Genomic DNA, 21758 nt, shown 5'->3' with positions numbered 1-21758 from the left:
GAGGACTTTTGACTGAGCTAATAGCTTTTCCTCAAGGGCGTAATTAAATCTGTGACGTCCACCATCAAAGCCCTTTCGCATTACAGGGCCGTGGCGAACATGAGGCGCCATGGAAGGGTTGGGAGGGGGCTGGTCCCTCGCCATAAACAAATACGATAGAGCCTTACTTCTGTCGCCTCCTCCAGTGACAAAGTGCTGCAAAGACCGGTAGGGTAGAGCAGAACAGTGGATCCATTCAAAATGGCACCATATTCCCTATATTCACACATTTACCAGGGCCCATAGGGTTCTGGTCAAAAGTATGGCACTACATAGGGAATAGGGTGTCATTTGGGACACACCCAGTGTAACTCAGAACGGGGTTGAGAGGAGCGGTGGCAAAGCCCAGGCCATATGTTTAATATGTATCAGTGGCTGGGGCTGGGCATTAAGACAGAGGAGAGAGAAAGAACCACAGAGATGGGGAGAGGGAGGGAGAGAGAGAGAGAAATTGAGAGAAAGAAAGAAAAAGAAAGAGAGCGAGAGTGAGGGCTTTGGGCAGCCTTGTGGAGGACACATCCCTCAACGTCACATTTATTATTTTACAGCAGCCTTCCAAAACAGAGGTGGCCTTGGGGCAGGAGGCTGGAGCTATAGACAGACGGCTGTAATGATGATGCTATTTGGGAGTCGAGCGGACTGAGTGGGGAAGACTGACTAAAATGCCGTTTCAACATCTCAGCGAAATAATCAGAGGCTGCCTCCCAAATGGAACAATATCAAATGGAACCCTATTCCCTATATGGTGCAATACTTTTGAACAGGGCCCATATTTGAACATTAAGCATCTCCAATCGGCTTCCTATTTCGCAACAAAGACTCCTTCATTCATGCTGCTAAACATACCCTTGTAAAACTGACCATCCTACCGATCCTTGACTTCGGCGATGTCATTTAAAATATACCCTCCAACACTCTACTCAGAAAATTGGATGTAGTCTAGCACAGTGCCATCCGTTTTGTCACCAAAGCCCCAAACACTACCCACCACTGCTACCTGTATGCTCTCGTTGGTAGGCCCTCGCTTCATATTCATCGCCAAACTCACTGGCTCCAGGTCATCTAAGTCTTTGCTAGGTAAATCCCAACTTATCTCAGCTCACTGGTCACCCTAGCAACACCCACCCGTAGCACACGCTCCAGCAGGTATATTTCACTGGTCATCCCCAAAGCCAACTCCTCCTTTGGCCGCCTTTCCTTCCAGTTTTCTGCTGCCAATGACTGGAACGAATTGCAAAAATCACTGAAGCTGGAGACTTATATCTCCCTCACTAACTGTAAGCATCAGCTGTGTCAGAACAGCTTACCGATCACTGCACCTGTACACAGCCCATCTGTAAATAGCCCACCGAACTACCTCATCCCCATATTGTTAATTTTTGCTCTTTTGCACCCCAGTATCTCTACTTGCACATCATCGTCTGCACATCTATCACAGTGTTAATGCTAAATTGTAATTATTTCACCACTATGGGCTATTTATTGCCTTACCTCACTAATCTTACTACATTTGCACACACTGTATATAGATTTTTTTATTGTGTTATTGACTTTACGTTTGTTGATCCCATGTGTAACTCTGTGTTGATGTTTTTGTCACACTGCTTTGCTTTATCTTGGCCAGGTCACAGCTGTAAATGAGAACTTGTTCTCAACTGGCCTACCTGGTTAAATAAAGGTGAAATAAAAATAAAGAGTGCACTATGTGGAGAATAGGGTGAAATTTGGGATGCACACAGAGAATCAGAAACTTCAACCCCCCTTACTTGCTCTATGGCTAATGTTGCTCATCACACTACTGCTCAGAGAAGGATTTATCGTAGGATGGTTGTTTCTCCTGCCTGCCTGCCCCACCCTAGAATAGCCCTAGATGGAGGTTCCATGTCTATATTTAACAGCTAGTCTAGTGTGAGCTCATGTAATTGGACGATGGTGAGAGGTTACGCGCCACGCTCTTCCATCCTAGACTGTTGAAAAAAAGGAGAGATACAGAGATGGGGAACATCAGGGGTCAGAGAAGAGGTAATTCAGGGAAGAGGAAGACGTGCTACTGCTACCCTATTCCCTATATATACACTCTTATAATGCACTATATTATAAGGGATAGGGTGCCATTTGGGAGGCAGCCATTATGGGAGAGAAAGAGAGGCCTTGTTACATGTCCAGGTCCTCATTTCACACATCCTCTCCAGCCCATCCAAACAAAACACTGTTAATAAAACACAATTGAAATGATGAAGTTAGACCAATGATCTATTCTGCCCTCAGTCCAGGGACCTGCTGTTACAGGAACAATAGTGATTTAACTAGTTAGCTTGAGTTGGAGCCAAAGGCAGAGCAAAAGGTAGGCAGTTACTGTTACTGTGGGGGGGGGTCATCATGCTAACAAATGCTAATGATGTACCTTTGAAAAGCATACCGCTCTCTGAACTCACTAAGAGCCTAGCTGGGCTGGGAGGGAGGGAGCTAAGAGAGGAGAGGGAAACAAGCTTCAATTAAAAAGTATGAGTGAGTAACTGGCCACAACAGGAGAGGAAAGCCAAGACTTGGGGAGGGAACCACATGCTATTGATTTCCTGAAGTTAATGGAGGGAGGAACGAGAGAGGAGTGAGAGAGCGAGTCGGAGGAAGAAAAGTTCACTGCATCACCGTTGAGCCCAGCCACTCAATCATCTGTCCATAAGTGACTGTCATAATGGGGATTCTTTTTAAAAGCTTGTAAGCACCTGATATCACAAGACAGCGTTGACAGAGAGAGGCGGACCTTTCTGCCATCCTGAGTATTAGAGAGAGCTGCATGGTTAGAAAACTCATTGCTAACTTAGAGAAGTGTAATGTTCTCTGTCGTTCGCAGTAGATTGAGGCCCAAACTGAGGAACATCATATTAAACATATAGGTCTGTGTAATTTACATTTAGAGGAGAATTGGCTATGACAATGCTGTATAAAAGTAGGCATCCTTCATCACAACTGAAGTAAATTAGATGAATTCAAAACAGAATGATGCATGAATAGTAAAATCTCTGTACATACAAAATAATTCCAATTGCCCTTTCATGATTATACAATCCACCTCTTATTGCAAAATGTTCAAAGTCCATGGAAATGATTATAGGCCTATAACAAATCAACAACAATGTTATTCTCCACGTTCACACATAAGCACCACGTTGTTTTCCCAGAAAGGGAGGCAAATCACTGATTACATGACATTCATCAATTACATCGTTTAATTGACAAAGAAAAAGTAACAAACAGACGGATGGCTAAAGCCACAATAGCCAAACGTCTGTTCACAACGGACAGCCTTTGTGCAATGTAGGACTCACGTGCATACACACCCGATTGTTCAATCATATTGCCACAAAATAACTATAAAAACACAATGGGAACAACATGAGATCAACCACGGTGTTATTCTTAATACAACTGTCTGTGGTTTAATGTGAACGTAGAGGGAATGAGTGTGCAAGAGAAAGAAAAAAAGAGAGCGAGAGAGAGCGTGAGAAAGAAAGAAAGAAAAAGAGAGCGAGAGAAAGAAAGAGAGCGAGAGAAAGCGAGAGAAAGAAAGAGAGCGAGAGAGAGCGAGAGAAAGAAAGAGAGCGAGAGAGAGCGAGAGAAAGAAAGAGAGCGAGAGAGAGCGAGAGAAAGAAAGAAAAAGAGAGCAAGAGAAAGAAAGAAAAAGAGAGCGAGAGAAAGAAAGAGAGCGAGAGAAAGAAAGAAAAAGAGAGCAAGAGAAAGAAAGAAAAAGAGAGCGAGAGAAAGAAAGAAAGAGAGCAAGAGAAAGAAAGAAAAAGAGAGCGAGAGAAAGAAAGAAAAAGAGAGCAAGAGAAAGAAAGAAAAAGAGAGCGAGAGAAAGAAAGAGAGCAAGAAAAGAAAGAAAAAGAGAGCAAGAGAAAGAAAGAGAGCAAGAGAAAGAAAGAAAAAGAGAGCAAGAGAAAGAAAGAAAAAGAGAGCAAGAGAAAGAAAGAAAAAGAGAGCAAGAGAAAGAAAGAAAAAGAGAGCAAGAGAAAGAAAGAAAAAGAGAGCGAGAGAAAGAAAGAGAGCAAGAGAAAGAAAGAAAAAGAGAGCGAGAGAAAGAAAGAAAAAGAGAGCAAGAGAAAGAAAGAAAAAGAGAGCGAGAGAAAGAAAGAGAGCAAGAGAAAGAAAGAAAAAGAGAGCAAGAGAAAGAAAGAGAGCAAGAGAAAGAAAGAAAAAGAGAGCAAGAGAAAGAAAGAAAAAGAGAGCGAGAGAAAGAAAGAGAGCAAGAGAAAGAAAGAAAAAGAGAGCGAGAGAAAGAAAGAGAGCGAGAGAAAGAAAGAAAAAAGAGAAGAGAAAGAAAGAAAAAGAGAGCAAGAGAAAGAAAGAAAAAGAAAGAGAAAGAAAGAGAGCAAGAGAAAGAAAGAAAAAGAGAGCAAGAGAAAGAAAGAGAGCAAGAGAAAGAAAGAAAAAGAGAGCAAGAGAAAGAAAGAAAAAGAGAGCAAGAGAAAGAAAGAAAAAGAGAGCAAGAGAAAGAAAGAAAAAGAGAGCAAGAGAAAGAAAGAAAAAGAGAGCGAGAGAAAGAAAGAAAAAGAGAGCAAGAGAAAGAAAGAAAAAGAGAGCGAGAGAAAGAAAGAGAGCGAGAGAAAGAAAGAAAAAGAGAGCAAGAGAAAGAAAGAAAAAGAGAGCAGAGAAAGAAAGAGAGCAAGAGAAAAAAGAAAAAGAGAGCAAGAGAAAGAAAGAGAGCAAGAGAAAGAAAGAAAAAGAGAGCAAGAGAAAGAAAGAAAAAGACGAAGAAAGAAAGAGAAAGAGAAAGAAAGAAAAAGAGAGCAAGAGAAAGAAAGAAAAAGAGAGCAAGAGAAAGAAAGAAAAAGAGAGCAAGAGAAAGAAAGAAAAAGAGAGCGAGAGAAAGAAAGAAAAAGAGAGCAAGAGAAAGAAAGAAAAAGAGAGCGAGAGAAAGAAAGAGAGCGAGAGAAAGAAAGAAAAAGAGAGCGAGAGAAAGAAAGAAAAAGAGAGCGAGAGAAAGAAAGAGAGCGAGAGAAAGAAAGAGAGCGAGAGAGAGCGAGAGAAAGAAAGAAAAAGAGAGCAAGAGAAAGAAAGAAAAAGAGAGCGAGAGAAAGAAAGAGAGCGAGAGAAAGAAAGAGAGCGAGAGAGAGCGAGAGAAAGAAAGAAAAAGAGAGCGAGAGAAAGAAAGAGAGCGAGAGAAAGAAAGAGCGAGAGAAAGAAAGAGAGCGAGAGAGAGAGAGAAAGAAAGAGAGCGAGAGAAAGAAAGAAAAAGAGAGCGAGCGAGAGCGAGAGAGAAAGAAAGAGAGCGAGAGAAAGAAAGAAAAAGAGAGCGAGCGAGAGAACGAGAGAGTGAGCGAAAACCGAGAGAGAGCAAGATCGAGAGAGAGCGAGAGATCGAGAGCGAGATCGAGATCGAGCGAGAGATCGAGAGTGAAAGAGAGAGAGAGAGCGAGAGAGTGAAAGAGAGCGAGAGCGAAAGAGCTAGAGAGATCGAGAGAGAGTGAGAGAGTGAGAGAGAGCAGTCACCATCATGAAGAAGTGGTGGGTTCAAATAGACCACAAGGAGCCAGACAAGAAGGTTCCAGTAATGTTCCAACATACCTCTGGGTTTGTGAGTTAACCACGCCATAAAAAAAGATTCAGAAATCAACCATTTTCTTTTCTCAATTCGAACCACTATCCCAATTCCCTATACAGTTTATGTGGGCTTAAATGTTATTTGGTGTGAATCTTGACATCAGATTTAGGCATAGACACAAGACAAGCAGCTTGTGAAATCTCCCACCCAAAGTGTAAACTGAAATCCACTTACAGAGCACAAGAAAAGAGAATCAAAAAATTGTCAAAAATGTAGTGTGAAAAAAAGAGAGGCACGTCCATGGTGTTTTCCTCAGGGATGATGACTGAACAAACTGACAGAATGTGTTGAAAATACACTCAATATACTCAGACACGAATGAAAAGATGTGGTGGATGCAGTCGTTGATTGCGTCCCAAATGGCACCTCATTCCCTATTAAGTTCACTTCTTTTGATCAGAGCTTTGGTCAAAAGTAGTGCACTAAATAAAGAATAGGGTTCCATTTGGGATACATTGGTCTTGAGCCAGGACAGAGCAACAACAGAGCATGCTGGTAGGTAGGTAGTGAGGAGGGAAACTCACCATGGAGTTTTAATGGCAAAACATCCTGCCCCAAAGAGGTAAGGTCTTCATGGGGGAGGGAGAGACACACAAAGAAGAAATAGATGGAAAAACCATTATTAGCCAGTCAGCCTAGGACAGAGACACTTTTCATCTTACATTTTTGACCTGTCTGTTTAATCCTACAAGACACATAAAGCAGGAAGCAAACTGTCTGTGTTAGAATTGATCTGAAACCTGGGACATGACTCCTTGACTCAACAACTCAGACCATTCTGTAAAGTGCAGTACCATACGTTTGGTACCAGGACTGTATGTACGTGTGTGTCAGTGTGTGTTGTACCATACTTTTGGCAGAGGAAGTACTGTGTGTGTGTGTGTGTGTGTGTGTGTGTGTGTGTGTGTGTGTGTGTGTGTGTGTGTGTGTGTGTGTGTGTGTGTGTGTGTGTGTGTGTGTGTGTGTGTGTGTGTGTGTGTGTGTGTGTGTGTGTGTGTGTGTGTGTGTGTGTGTGTGTGTGTGTGTGTGTGTGTGTGTACTATACTTTTGGCAGAGGAAGTACTGTGTGTTTGTGTGTGTGTTGTACCATTCTTGTGACAGAGGACATACAGTATGTGTGTGTGTGTTTGTCATTGTGTGTTGTACTATACTTTTGGCAGAGGAAGTACTGTGTGTGTGTGTGTGTGTGTGTGTGTGTGTGTGTGTGTGTGTGTGTGTGTGTGTGTGTGTGTGTGTGTGTGTGTGTGTGTGTGTGTGTGTGTGTGTGTGTGTGTGTGTGTGTGTGTGTGTGTGTGTGTGTGTGTGTGTGTGTGTGTGACCATACTTTTGGCAGAGGTGTCAGTGTGTGTTGAACCATATGTTTGTCAGAGGAAGTACTGTATGTGTGTGTGTGTGTCAGTGTGTGTTGTACTATACGTCTGTCAGAGGAAGTACTGTATGTGTGTGTGTGTGTCAGTGTGTGTTGTACTATACGTCTGTCAGAGGAAGTACTGTGTGTGTGTGTGTGTGTGTGTGTGTGTGTCAGTGTGTGTTGTACTATACGTTTGTCAGAGGAAGCGTACGAGCATGCTTTTCCTTTTAGCTATCCATCAACTTATTTTATATTCTTTCTTTGAAGGAAAAGTGTATGAAAAAGAAACAAAGTTTTGATGATAAATCATGGTATGCTTTTTACATACTTTTATATACATTGGCATTGACATTTTTTAAAATATTAACCCTTTACACTTGTGGTAATCGGCCTGTATGGATAGGGCTACATTTGAACAATTCTTACAGAAGAAATTTGAAATGCATAAGCACGGTAGCAATAGAAAAGGGAACCATTTAGAGATAGTGGAAATTATTATACCAAAGTTGAGGACACAACACTACACAAACAGTTGATTTCATTTGCATTTTACATTTACTTTACTTTTTGGCACAATCGTTGATAACAAAATATGAAAAATGTTTTAACATGATAAGAATATTCCTGGTAAATGTAGGGTAAGTGCATTATAAGACTAAACAATGACAAGTGTTTGAGTGAGAGGACTAACTGGTGTCTCCAAGTGGTCACACAGGGCTCTGGTCAAAAGAGTGCACAGTTGAAATTGTAATGCACTTTTATGACTCAAAGAAGTGTCTTCAACTATAGGTTTAATGCCAATTAAACATGGTTGGTTTATGGCTTAGATATACTGCCGTATTATTACTGTGTTTGAAAATAGCATCATGTGTCTTCATGTGACTTTTTTGGGGTGAGTGTATATTTGTGTTTGTGCATTGTCTTTATGAGTATTTATGTGTGTTTGCAAGCCTCTGAGGGTGTGGGCGAGTGTGTGTCCGGTTCTTTGTGAGTATTTATGTGTGTTTGCAAGCCTCTGAGGGTGTGGGCGAGTGTGTGTCCGGTTCTTTGTGAGTATTTATGTGTGTTTGCAAGCCTCTGAGGGTGTGGGCGAGTGTGTGTCCGGTTCTTTGTGAGTATTTATGTGTGTTTGCAAGCCTCTGAGGGTGTGGGCGAGTGTGTGTCCGGTTCTTTGTGAGTATTTATGTGTGTTTGCAAGCCTCTGAGGGTGTGGGCGAGTGTGTGTCCGGTTCTTTGTGAGTATTTATGTGTGTTTGCAAGCATCTGAGGGTGTGGGCGAGTGTGTGTCCGGTTCTTTGTGAGTATTTATGTGTGTTTGCAAGCCTCTGAGGGTGTGGGCAAGTGTGTGTCCGGTTCTTTGTGAGTATTTATGTGTGTTTGCAAGCCTCTGAGGGTGTGGGCGAGTGTGTGTCCGGTTCTTTGTGAGTATTTATGTGTGTTTGCAAGCCTCTGAGGGTGTGGGCGAGTGTGTGTCCGGTTCTTTGTGACGGTGTGTATGGTCTTTTTTTGAGTGTGTATCTCTCTGTCAGTGTGTGTGTTCCCCGGGCCAGTGTTTACGAGCCATTAGGAGTGGGAGTGTGTTCCTGTGTTTACCCTGCATGTTCAGAGATAGTGACAGACCCCTGTAAACAGTTTACAGTAAACAGCTTTTTCCCAACAGTAATAATGGCCAGATGAGGCTGAACTCTGTCCCCGAACACAGCAGACCACATCAGTACTGCAGAAACTCCCAAATTACACCCTATTCCCATTGTAGAGCACTACTTTTGACCAGAGCCCTATGGAGCTTTGTCAAAAGTAGTGCACTATTTAGGGTATAGGGTGCCATTTGGGAAGCAACCAAGGCCCCTGGCCAATCAAAGCACGGCACTTTTTTATTTTATCTGCTATGGAGGGACGAAGCATCCGTCTGAATCTCTCCAGACTAACACGACACTGTGTGTGTGTGTGTGTGTGTGTGTGTGTGTGTGTGTGTGTGTGTGTGTGTGTGTGTGTGTGTGTGTGTGTGTGTGTGTGTGTGTGTGTGTGTGTGTGTGTGTGTGTAGACTAGTGTCAACTATCTGTTTTGTGTGTGATATGAGTGAGTGTTACTGTGTGATGGAGTGTGTGTGTGTGTGTAGACTAGCAAAGCAGTCAACTATCTGTTTTAGTCCACAGATATGAGGAGAGATTACTTAGATGGAGAGAAAAAACGAAACATAACACAAAGTGAACATTACTGTTGAGTCTATTTAACCACCAACTGAGACTACTGTTGAGTCTATATAACCACCAACACACACTGAAGACTACTGTTGAGTCTATATAACCACCAACACACACTGGAGACTACTGTTGAGTCTATATAACCACCAACACACACTGGAGACTACTGTTGAGTCTATATAACCACCAACACACACTGGAGACTACTGTTGAGTCTATATAACCACCAACACACACTGAAGACTACTGTTGAGTCTATATAACCACCAACACACACTGAAGACTACTGTTGAGTCTATATAACCACCAACACACACTGGAGACTACTGTTGAGTCTATATAACCACCAACACACACTGGAGACTACTGTTGAGTCTATATAACCACCAACACACACTGAAGACTACTGTTGAGTCTATATAACCACCAACACACACTGGAGACTACTGTTGAGTCTATATAACCACCAACACACACTGGAGACTACTGTTGAGTCTATATAACCACCAACGCACACTGGAGACTACTGTTGAGTCTATATAACCACCAACACACACTGGAGACTACTGTTGAGTCTATATAGCCACCAACACACACCGGAGACTACTGTTGAGTCTATATAACCACCAACACACACTGGAGACTACTGTTGAGTCTATATAACCACCAACACACACCGTAGAGACTACTGTTGAGTCTAAATAACCCCCAATGCACCCTGGAGACTACTGTTGAGTCTATATAACCACCAACACACACTGGAGACTACTGTTGAGTCTATATAACCACCAACACACACCGGAGACTACTGTTGAGTCTATATAACCCCCAATGCACCCTGGAGACTACTGTTGAGTCTATATAACCACCAACAAACACTGGAGACTACTGTTGAGTCTATATAACCACCAACACACACCGGAGACTACTGTTGAGTCTATATAACCACCAACACACACTGGAGACTACTGTTGAGTCTATATAACCACCAACACACACTGGAGACTACTGTTGAGTCTATATAACCACCGACACACACTGGAGACTACTGTTGAGTCTATATAACCTCCAACGCACACTGGAGACTACTGTTGAGTCTATATAACCCCCAATGCACCCTGGAGACTACTATTGAGACTATATAACCCCCAATGCACCCTGGAGACTACTGTTGAGTCTATATAACCCCCAATGCACCCTGGAGACTACTGTTGAGTCTATATAACCTCCAATGCACACTGGAGACTACTGTTGAGTCTATATAACCCCCAATGCACACTGGAGACTACTGTTGAGTCTATATAACCTCCAACACACACTGGAGACTACTGTTGAGTCTATAGAACCTCCAATGCACACTGGAGACCACTGTTGAGTCTATATAACCCCCAATGCACCCTGGAGACTACTGTTGAGTCTATATAACCTCCAACGCACACTGGAGACTACTGTTGAGTCTATAGAACCTCCAATGCACACTGGAGACTACTGTTGATTCTATATAAGCTCCAATGCACAAAGGAGACTACTGTTGAGTCTATATAACCTCCAATGCACCCTGGAGACTACTGTTGAGTCTATATAACCTCCAATGCACACTGGAGACTACTGTTGAGTCTATATAACCTCCAATGCACCCTAGAGACTACTGTTGAGTCTATATAACCTCCAACGCACACTGGAGACTACTGTTGAGTCTATATAACCTCCAACGCACACTGGAGATCAGTGTTGTCTTCTTAAAGAAGAGGCCTTTATCTGAGTGGTTGGACGTGGGGTGAGCAGTGTAATGGAAGTCGGGGGTCCTGTTATGTTTATTCAAACACAATTTAGCCAGTAGTCAAACAACATGGTTAAAGGGTTAGCTGGTAGCTAGACAAACAGCATGAGCAGGGGGGGGGGGTCACACAACTAACCAATATCTAGACAAACAACATGTGGAAGGGGATCACAGAGTTCTATAGTAGCAAGCCTAACAACAGGACAGGGGGTCAGTTTAACATTTTAACAGGACCAGCGGGTCTTGGCTATGCTAACTCTACTCCTGTTATGCTTGTTGGAACACATTTAGCCAGCAGCCAAACAGCATGGGCCAGAGGGTACACAGATATCCAATAGCTAGTGGCTAGCCTAACAGCATGGATAGGGATTAGCCAGTAGCTAACATAACAGTATGGGCATGGGTTCATTACACCCGAAAGCTAGCCAACCAGCATGGGCAGGGGGGGCAGTTAAAGATTTTAACATTACCATTGGGCCTTGGCCTCAATTGAGCGTTCACTGGCACTGGGAGGCGGGCATCGCTGGTGTACTTTATCCCCCCTGTGAGGCACTTAACCCCTGGCATCCTGCTAGCCTCCTGCTGGGTAAATGGATGGTGGCTGATAGGATATGGATAAGTAGCGTTTCAGGTCTCAATGCAACAAGCCTGTACTGGATCTTGGGTTCACATAACGCATGTTGTGCTGTTTCTTATTTCTTATTTTATTTCTTAGTTCAGTTTGGAGAGGAACACTGCTGGTCAATAGAGGAAATATAACTTAGTTAAAGTCATGCAGGCAGTCTGTTCCAGATGGTTATGGTAATAAACTGATAAAAGTAGGCAAATAGTTTCCAAACGCACTAACAATATTATATAAATGTATATATATATACAGTATAGGTAGTGCCTTCCACAAGTACAGTTGAAGTCGGAAGTTTACATACACATACACACGTACACAGGTTGGAGTCATTAAAACTCGTTTTTCATCCACTCCACAAATTTCTTGTTAAAAAACTATAGTTTTGGCAAGTCGGTTAGGACATCATCTTTGTGCATGACACAAGTAATTTTTCCAACAATTGTTCACAGACAGATTATTTCAACTAAAATTCACTGTATCACAATTCCAGTGGGTCAGAAGATTACATACAATAAGTTGACTGTGCCTTTAAACAGCTTGAAAAATTCCAGAAAATGATGTCATGGCTTTAGAAGCTTCTGCAAATTGTCATAATTTGAGTCAATTGGAGGTGTACCTGTGGATGTATTTCAAGGCCTACCTTCAAACTCAGTGCCTCTTTGCTTGACATCATGGGAAAATCAAAAGAAATCAGCCAAGACCTCAGAAAAAAAATTGTAGACCTCCACAAATCTGGTTTATCCTTGGGAGCAATTTCTAAACGCCTGAAGGTACCACGTTCATCTGTACAAACAATAGTGCCCAAGTATAAACACAATGGGACCACGCAGCAGTCATACCGCTCAGGAATGAGACGTGTTCCGTCTCCTAGAGATGAACGTACTTTGGTGCGAAAAATGCAAATCAATCCCAGAACAACAGCAAAGGACCTTGTGAAGATGCTGGCGGAAACAGGTACAAAAGTATCAAAATCCACAGTAAACGAGTCCAATATCGACCTAACCTGAAAGGCCGTTCAGCAAGGAAGAAGCCACTGCTCTAAAACCGCCATAAAAAAGCCAGACTACGGTTTGCAACTGCATATGGGAACAAAGATCGTACTTTTTGGAGAAATGTCCTCTGGTCTGATGAAACAAAAATAACTGTTTGGCCTTAATGACCATTGTTATCCTTAATGACCATCGAAGAACACCATCCCAACCGTGAAGCACAGGGGTGGCAGCATCATGTTGCGGGGGTGCTTTGCTGCAGGAGGGACTGGTGCACTTCACAAAATAGATGGCATCATGAGGATGAAAATTGTGTGGATATATTGAAGAAACATCTCAAGACATCAGTCAGGATGTTAATGCTTGGTCATACTAGTTGTGGCAAAATGGCTTAAGGACAACAAAGTCAATGTATTGGAGTGGCCATCACAAAGCCCTGACCTCAATCCTATAGAGAATTTGTGGGCAGAACTGAAAAAGCATGTGCGAGCAAGGAGGCCTACAAACCTGACTCAGTTACACCAGCTCTGTCAGGAGGAATGGCCAAAATTCACCCAACTTATTGTGGAAGCTTGTGGAAGGCTATCCGAAATGTTTGACCAAAGTTACATTTCACATTCTTAAAATAAAGTGGTGATCCTAACTGCCCTAAAACAGGGAATTTTTACTAGGATTAAATATCAGGAAATGTGAAAAACTGAGTTGAAATGTATTTGGCTAAGGTTTATGTAAACTTCCGACTTCAACTGTACATAGAGTAGCTAGACGAATAGAGAAAGTAGCCAGCCAGGCACCCTCTGAGGTGTTTGAAAAATCTGGCTGAGGAAAGTATATTTTGGTGTGCTCTGGTATATTCTAATGCACTGACTCCATCTGAAATACACAATGAAACGATTGAAGACCTTACCTCCCAGATCAGAATAATTTGTTGTGGTATTGTGTAGAAAAACATGACTTTATAATTTGAATGACTGAAAATGTATGAACCCAGAGTATTGCTAGTTGTTCTGGATATTGTCTCGGTCTACAGTATATGATCAGGACTACTTTCATATACAACTTTCATACTAAGACGTTGTCACACCAACTTTAGCATTCAGACAACTTTTTCCACCTTATATTTATATTTGAAAGGTGTTGCCGGTATCAAAGCCTAAACTCCTATTTCTGCAAACCGACATAGTCATGATTTCTGTCTACAGCTTAGTATGAAACGTAGCCGTATTGCTGAGGCAGCACTGGCAGCACTGGCATGCACCACGCTTTTAAGCTCTTGATGGTTGCTAGGCAGCGGCTGTTACTACCAGCCTGTTACCATCTTCCTGGTCACTTCACCCATCTCTTTGCATAACCTTTCGAACAGTTTTCTTAACCACAACTATATGGATACATAAAGAATTACTGTGGGAATAAAAAGCACTGAAACACAAAAATATTGGAATAAAGTAGGTTAATGTAGTTGAAGGCATCACATTGTTTCTTAGTGCTGATTGAAACTCCCAAAAAGTCATCCAATTGTTAAATCTACATTTGAAGCAATAGCTTCATTAGCTTGTTCAACTATTTCAGCGGTGTGTCGTGCTGCTTTTAGACAAGCTTGAGGACTCCGTTTGGATATTGGTTAGGCTACACTTAGGCTGTGGAAATGTTGGCTAAGTTGAGGTGAGTGCTGCTCATCATCTATTCGTTTGTTCATCTATCACAGAGCAGAAACATTTAGCCTCTTGCCTAAATCAAGTGTACGCCTATTATTTAGCTAAATCGCGTGTAGGTAAGTCCAAAAGACCGTGGAGGTTGTGAAATGTGAACATGAAAGGAAGGCACGTGACAATCTTCGGTCCAAAATATGCCCATAGAAACACACTGGGCTTATTTTGGACAGATTCATCTCTTCTTCTCTGCTGCGTCTCCCTGTCATCGCTCGCTTTGTGACTGACAGGCGCCTATCATATCAATAGATTGCTAGAAGAGATGCATATCATTCATTCTAGCAGGAAAGGGCTAGACGGTCTAGCGAATTTAAAAACAATATAATATATAGCTGGCTGAAAATGAGTCTATAACCGGCCGCGCTAATGGAAAACACTGTAAAGGCCCAACTTACAGTAATTAACGTACATATAACGTACTAAACAATGCTCACATTACGACTCTGTTGAGAACACACAGAAACACCAAGAAAAGCAGGGGGATGGTTGAAAGGGAAAAAGAGGGGATGAGGGGAGAGTGATAAATGGACCTGGGAGGTTGACGACCCCACTCCCATGGAGTAATCGTTCACACGTTCAACTCTTAACCCATGGGCCTTAATGCTGCTCTGCCAGGGCCATTAAAGGGAGGAGAGGGTGATTTGTGCAAACGGTTTAGTATGTGACACGTTCCATACGCAGTGCTGTGTGTGCTGGAGGCCTGGCGCTACAGGGCTCGCTAGCTGCTTTTAGGCTCTTAAAGCCCATCTCCTCTCAGTGCTCTTCTCATTAGAGCTCTATGAGACAATGGGTTGGCAGGCGGCTAGCTGCTCCTACTGTAGAAAAGTATTATAGTAATCTGTTCTGCCCATCTGTGGAAGGTCAGGAGGGCCCACTCTCTGTCTCCCTCGCTCTCTCAGTCTCCCTCGCTCTCTCCATCTCTGTCTGCATTAGCGGAAAACACCCATCAGTGGGATTTACTCCAGGTCAGATTCCCTTGTTTTCCTTTTCATCTCCATCTCTAATTCATTGCCGTTTCATTTCAAACACGTGTCTCTCTGAGTGCGTTTCTGAGTATACTTTGCTAGCAATACAATCCAGGATTGAAGCAAAGCAAACACTAAAAAGTTAAAAAGCTCTCGAAGGCCTCAAATGACAGTGCTCATTTCTCTCTCTCTCTTTTACACTCTCTGTCTCTCCGTCTCAGACTTCTGCCAAATATGGCTGACAGGAAACCAGAGGTCATGTGGGGGGGGGGGGGGGGGGTCACCTCCTCCACCATTCTCACTGTACTAAAGACCTGGGTTCAAAAGTACCCTGCCCATCTGGCTCTCTAGCAATTTGAACCCATGTCTGTTGTACCCTGTGGGGAGAGAGCCCACATCTCTGTAGTGACTTTGAGGTGTCCCAGAGCCTTGGCTCCAGCTCTGTCTGCTCCCTTACCCTGGAACTCTGCCCTCGTCTGGTGGAGGTTATCGGGGCAGAATACTGTGCATCACAGGGATACATTTCATCCCCTCTCTCCAAACACAGAGACAACTGGAACAACTCTGAAAAGGGAGGGATGGGGGGGTCCTTTCATCTCCCTTACTCCTAAATTGCTTGAGAGAAGCAAACTGTTGAAAGTCTTCAGCTCCAATTCTGGCCTGTTAGCAATTAAACCGATATATTGGAGCCGATATTGGCCTTTTCTAGTCTATCGGCTATTGGCCCTTCTCTATCGGCTTTGCCGATAGTCCCTCTACATAGAAAAACTGCTGCTATTCCAGCAGCCACTCACTGCCTGAGCCACGAGCACTGGACAACGCAGGAAGGTCTAGCAGGAAGGTCTAGCTGGGAAAATCAATCAAAGCAAGCTAGCTCATTTACCAACAGAAAGGTGCATTATTGAGAAATGGATGAACTGACACATTGACCAAAATCAAAACTCCTGTTGCAAATATTAGTTTACTTAATTCACTAATAACAAGGCTTGTGTTGATGTGCCCGGACATACATGCAATAAGCAAGCTATCTAGCTAGCTATGTGACTTGTTAGCAAAGATTATGATAACTAACCCTTTCATTTGTGGTGTTAGCTAGCTACGAATATTAGCTACTATGCTAGCTAGCTGGCTAGATATACATGGTGCTAATATATCAGATAGGAGCCAATAGTCAACGTGGCTAGCTAACGTTAGCTGGTTATCATTTTTCGGGAACGAGCCATCTGACTTGCGAAGTAACGTTAGCTATTTCATGGCGCTGATCTGACCGACGCAATCATATCTGTAAATTGACAATTGTTAGTCGGGTTAGATGATTGTTGTAATAGGGAAAGAAAGAAGTGTTTTAAAATGTTTTAGAGATGCGTCCTGACATCTGAAGATAAAATATTTTTTCCCTACCATGGAAAATTACAAACAAATCCAACTTTCATAAGCCTCTGTGATCATTAGGTTGGACACATTGACAATTAATAGATTTTCTTCATATTCTCAAACTAATAAATGTGCCTATATGATGTCCTTCCATATAGGCATGACATGCTGGAGTGATGATTCTATACACATGTTGTTGATCAGTAGGCTAATATAAGTCTCATATGTCAACTGTAGCATTATTGAGTTTTGATCAACCAAAACAAGCTCAATAACTCAATGCATGCAGACAGTCCTATTGCATATGCATTCACCTGTATTGTGAGTAGACCTGTGCCAACTTGATTTACCCAGATTATCAAGACCATTCAAATAAAAGTTGTACCGTTATGTAGTTAGTTTTTATCAATCTAAGTCAAATGTATTGTTTGGTTTTAAAATAGATGCATACATGGCTATCTCTGGGATATTCTGTCAGCAAAATCTTCAAATGTAATGATATTGAATATCGGCTATCGGCCTACTTGACCCCCAAAAAACAGTATCGGCCCGAAATAAATCCATATCAATCTTTCTCTAATAGCAACGGCTAGTCCGGTTCCATAGGAGATCATAAAGGAAGTTGGAATAGGACGGGAGGATACCTTCAGACTGGTGCAATGGAGTGTGTGTGTGTTTGAAATGCACTAGAGTAGGCTGCAGACAGACGGGCCATGAGAGAATGTAGGTTAACCACCTGGTGTGTTCCTCTCCCACTCTGCCAACGGGCATCTGGTCACACAGGTGTAAATACAGCTACCGGATGGCCAGTTTGCGCGCTCGCTCGCTCGCACGCTCGCTCGCACGCACGCACACACACACACACACGGCTACGCAAACAAACAAACAGATGGTGCCTAGATACTCCTGTGCAAGTCTCCGTGAACACACTTGATATCACCCCGCACTTCATGGGCCCAACCTGCCGCCTATGTGTGTGTGTGTGTGTGTGTGTGTGCAGGGGGTCTGGTGCAGTGCAGCAGAGAGATGCACAGCTGCCTGTCTAGCTTCATTAGCCCGCCCTGACGCCTTCTCTCCTGAAGCGGACAGACGAATGGAAAGATGGGAGTTATCTTTTTGACTTGAATTGATACAGTAGAGAGGAGACCTGGTGAGAAGGTTGTGATTGTCTATTTGAGAGTGAACGGATACTGGCAAACTGGCAGGCAAACTGGCAGGCAAACTGGCAGGCAGGCAGACAGGCAGACAGGCAGACAGGCAGGCAGACAGGCAGACAGGCAGACAGGCAGACAGGCAGGCAGACAGGCAGACAGGCAGACAGGCAGACAGGCAGACAGGCAGACAGGCAGACAGGCAGACAGGCAGACAGGCAGACAGGCATGCAGGCAGACAGGCAGACAGGCAGACAGGCAGACAGGCAGACAGGCAGACATGCAGACAGGCAGACAGGCAGACAGGCAGACAGGCATGCAGGCAGACTAAAGAAGTAATAATCAACTAGGCAGTTTAGGAGTTTCCTCCAGAAGGATGACCTGCCAGTTATACTCTCAAATCTCTCCTCTCTACCTACTGTGTTTTGCTAAGTAGGGCATTATGCAAAGAAAAGTGTTTCCTTTCACCATAAAACAAATCCCTTGTAATAACCGTGCAGATTAATCAAACTAATGATGGTGTGTTTCTAACCACCATTCTCAGATGTCTAGTGTCTTTATACAGAACTGAAGTGATCTAATATCATTGGGAAGAAACCCCAGTAGCCTGCTGCTTCCATCATTACAACATGTCCATTCAAACATGACAGGAAAATGACATTTAAATGAAAATATTAAAATCCAGCCATAATTGTGATGCCACCTGTATGTAAATGAAGTTCACAAGGTGCAGTCTCTCTCCTCTGACTCACCGCCTCTTAAAACTACAGACTTAGTCATAGCGTGACTGACCAAGAGAGAGGAGAGGGAGAGGACACACTGACACGCATAGATACTGCCTGATAGAGAGACTCACTGGTAAATGTTTCCATAGAGACATGTAGCTTTACTGTAGTGTAGCTGTACATAGAGACAGACTGACAACAGATTCCAAACCAGGCTGGATATTATATCATGTGGATGTTTCTTGCAAATCCAATGGGTTCATAACAGATACAGATCAAAAACAAAAAATTTAACATGATCAATGGCTTTGGCTGTGACCAAAGGAGGACAGGCTGAGTTGTAAAGGCTACTTCAGGTTGATACTAGTGATTAGCTAGATGGACAGAGTGTGATGGACAGAGTGTGATGGACAGTGTGACGGACAGAGTGTGACGGACAGAGTGTGACGGACAGAGAGTGACGGACAGAGAGTGACGGACAGAGAGTGACGGACAGTGTGTGACGGACAGAGAGTGACGGACAGAGAGTGACGGACAGAGAGTGACGGACAGAGAGTGACGGACAGAGAGTGACGGACAGTGTGTGACGGACAGTGTGTGACGGACAGAGAGTGACGGACAGAGAGTGACGGACAGAGAGTGACGGACAGAGAGTGACGGACAGAGAGTGACGGACAGAGAGTGACGGACAGAGAGTGACGGACAGAGAGTGACGGACAGAGAGTGACGGACAGAGAGTGACGGACAGTGTGTGACGGACAGAGTGTGACGGACAGAGTGTGACGGACAGTGTGTGACGGACAGTGTGTGACGGACAGAGTGTGACGGACAGAGTGTGACGGACAGAGTGTGACGGACAGTGTGTGACGGACAGTGTGTGACGGACAGAGTGTGAAGGACAGGGTGTGAAGGACAGTGTGTGACGGACAGAGTGTGAACGACAGAGTGTGAAGGACAGAGTGTGAAACAGAGTGTGAAAGACAGAGTGTGAAAGACAGAGTGTGAAGGACAGAGTGTGAAAGACAGAGTGTGAAGGACAGAGTGTGATGGACAGAGTGTGAAGGACAGAGTGTGAAGGACAGAGTGTGAAGGACAGAGTGTGAAGGACAGAGTGTGAAAGACAGAGTGTGAAAGACAGAGTGTGAAGGACAGAGTGTGAAGGACAGAGTGTGAAGTACAGTGTGTGATGGACAGAGTGTGACGGACAGAGTGTGACAACAACACATGGCTGGATGCAGGGCAGGAAGACTCACCCGGAGCGCTTGGTCATGGTGCCCAGGGTCATGGGCTGCTTGATCTGTGCCAGGGGCAGCACTATGGTGAGGCTGGGCAGAGGGGACAGACGAGGGTTACCCATGTTGTTGTTGGTGAAGTTGTTGTACGACTCCTGGCTGGTGAGTTTAGCTGCACAGAGAGAGAGAGTGAGAAAATATTTAATAAAAGTCCTATTTTATAGTCCAAGTCCAACAGTAACAATGCAACAGCTCATGTAGTCCTATGTTTCATCAACATATGAACACACGCATACCTGGGGTCCTGATTGGAGGTAACCAGCTCAAGATGCGGCGCCTCAGAGCCACTAGTACCCAGCAGTCAGTTAATCAGACCTAATCATCAGGAGTCGCACACACACACACGCCTCTCTCATCTGAGTGGAGCCCAAGCTAAACACAATCAGGCCATGTCAAAGGGCACCACATCGAATGGCCTTAAAGAGCTACATCAGAGAGGTGCATGATGTTTGAGTATGGCATGAACACACAAACACGCACTCACACACACAAAGATGTTTGCTCACTGCAGGCTTAGTAGACTTAGAGAATGTTCCCCTTTCTCTAACTGTGCAAATACATTACATTTAAGCACTAATTGTAAATACCAAAGCAGTAATGTAGAATCCATTCATTCCTATGCATGTAAAACAGGTCACTGACTTACTGGAGTTCAACATCTATTGCGTGTACGTTAAATATTACGAGACGTTTTTACAGTGAAAACCAATGGCAGGTTCTTATGTCCACCACATCACACCTGGTTTCAGCAAGTTAGAACTATTTGATGAGACACTATCTCACGATCTATGGAATATATCCCTTTGAAATTGTACAGTGAATATAATATGAAGAGCTTTATTAAATATGCAGGTCACCTGAGAAGAACGGTAAAGTCCTCGCATGATGGTTGACCTGATCATAGCCCTCAACATTAGTTCCATATAATTCCTAAATCACATGAACCTGTTCAATATAAATAACTCATTCATTAAAGACAACATGGGAAACAGGATTTACCCATTTCTACATGAGCTCTACTCTCCATCATGGCACAATACACTTCAACCGAGAATGTACTATGATGTATTTTACAATACAATCTGTGTCCTTAAAAAGATTCAAGTTTAAGTACTCTCACAGAAAAACAGCATAACCTTCAGGACCAAATCTCAATGATCTTTCTCTGAATGTTTTCCTTTCTCCATTGTTGCATTTGAAAGGCGAAAGCCATCGAGTTTAAAAGGGGGTAACCCAGGGACAAAGAGACAAAAGAAAACATGCTACAAAAACAACACAATGAAGAAGGAGAGCGTTGTGATGATTATTGGAATCAAAGCAGTGATGGGGAGAGGAGGATGAAGGGGGAAACAGGGGGAGGAAGATGCGGGGGAGGAGGGGTTTAGATCATTAAAGTGTTTTTCTGTGTTTCATTAGTGCGGCCAAATAATGTCTTTGTGTCAATCCAAAAAGAGACCATTTAGATGTGGAGGCCCAACAAAACAGCAGGGCCTTCAGAGAGGAGGACGTTATACAAACTTTGTTTGTATCCCAAATGGAGCCCAATTCCCTATATAGTGCACTACTTTTGACCAGGGTTTAAAGGGCTCTGGTCAAAAGTATGGCACTATGTAGGGAAAAAGGTGCCATTTGGAATTCAGCCCGCCTTCCCACTTGGCCTCTAAGCCTCTCCGTCTCTCCAACCTGACAGAGAGAGAGAGACAGTTGCCCTGGGCTCTCGAGGGCCCTTCACATTTCAAAAGCACTACACCCCCAAAGCAGCCACCTTTTGTGTGGAAGAGACGGAGAAAAAAGGAGGAATTTGAACAGGAAGCAGCCTGTAAAACCATAATGGTGCTACAGCTGGCCTAAACGTAGGACAGGAGGAAGAAAAAATCTTAATGAATTTAGCATCCTTCCAACAGGACACTTCAACACACCGCTCTCTCTCAGTCTCTCTTTTTCTTTTCTC

The 21758-nt window shown here is 43.5% G+C and overlaps 1 protein-coding gene across 6 annotated transcripts in view; it reads right to left on the bottom strand.

The window, feature by feature from the left end:
* Positions 1-21758, bottom strand: part of LOC123992809 (BCAS3 microtubule associated cell migration factor-like) — a 384557-nt gene that overhangs the window by 232950 nt on the left and 129849 nt on the right. For 4 of the 6 annotated variants that reach the window (XM_046294341.1, XM_046294336.1, XM_046294337.1 and 1 more), the window contains 2 exons: positions 19769-19919; positions 6166-6210 (listed from right to left, as the gene is read on the bottom strand). In XM_046294341.1, coding sequence (XP_046150297.1) covers positions 6166-6210; positions 19769-19919 — 196 coding nt within the window. The remainder of the gene's footprint in view (positions 1-6165; positions 6211-19768; positions 19920-21758) is intronic. The other 2 variants (XM_046294339.1, XM_046294340.1) reach the window with 1 other exon arrangement.

Source organism: Oncorhynchus gorbuscha, linkage group LG13 (genome assembly GCF_021184085.1).
Source record: "Oncorhynchus gorbuscha isolate QuinsamMale2020 ecotype Even-year linkage group LG13, OgorEven_v1.0, whole genome shotgun sequence".
NCBI classification, from domain to species: Eukaryota; Metazoa; Chordata; class Actinopteri; order Salmoniformes; family Salmonidae; genus Oncorhynchus; species Oncorhynchus gorbuscha.
This window is presented reverse-complemented; position numbering and strand designations above follow the sequence as displayed.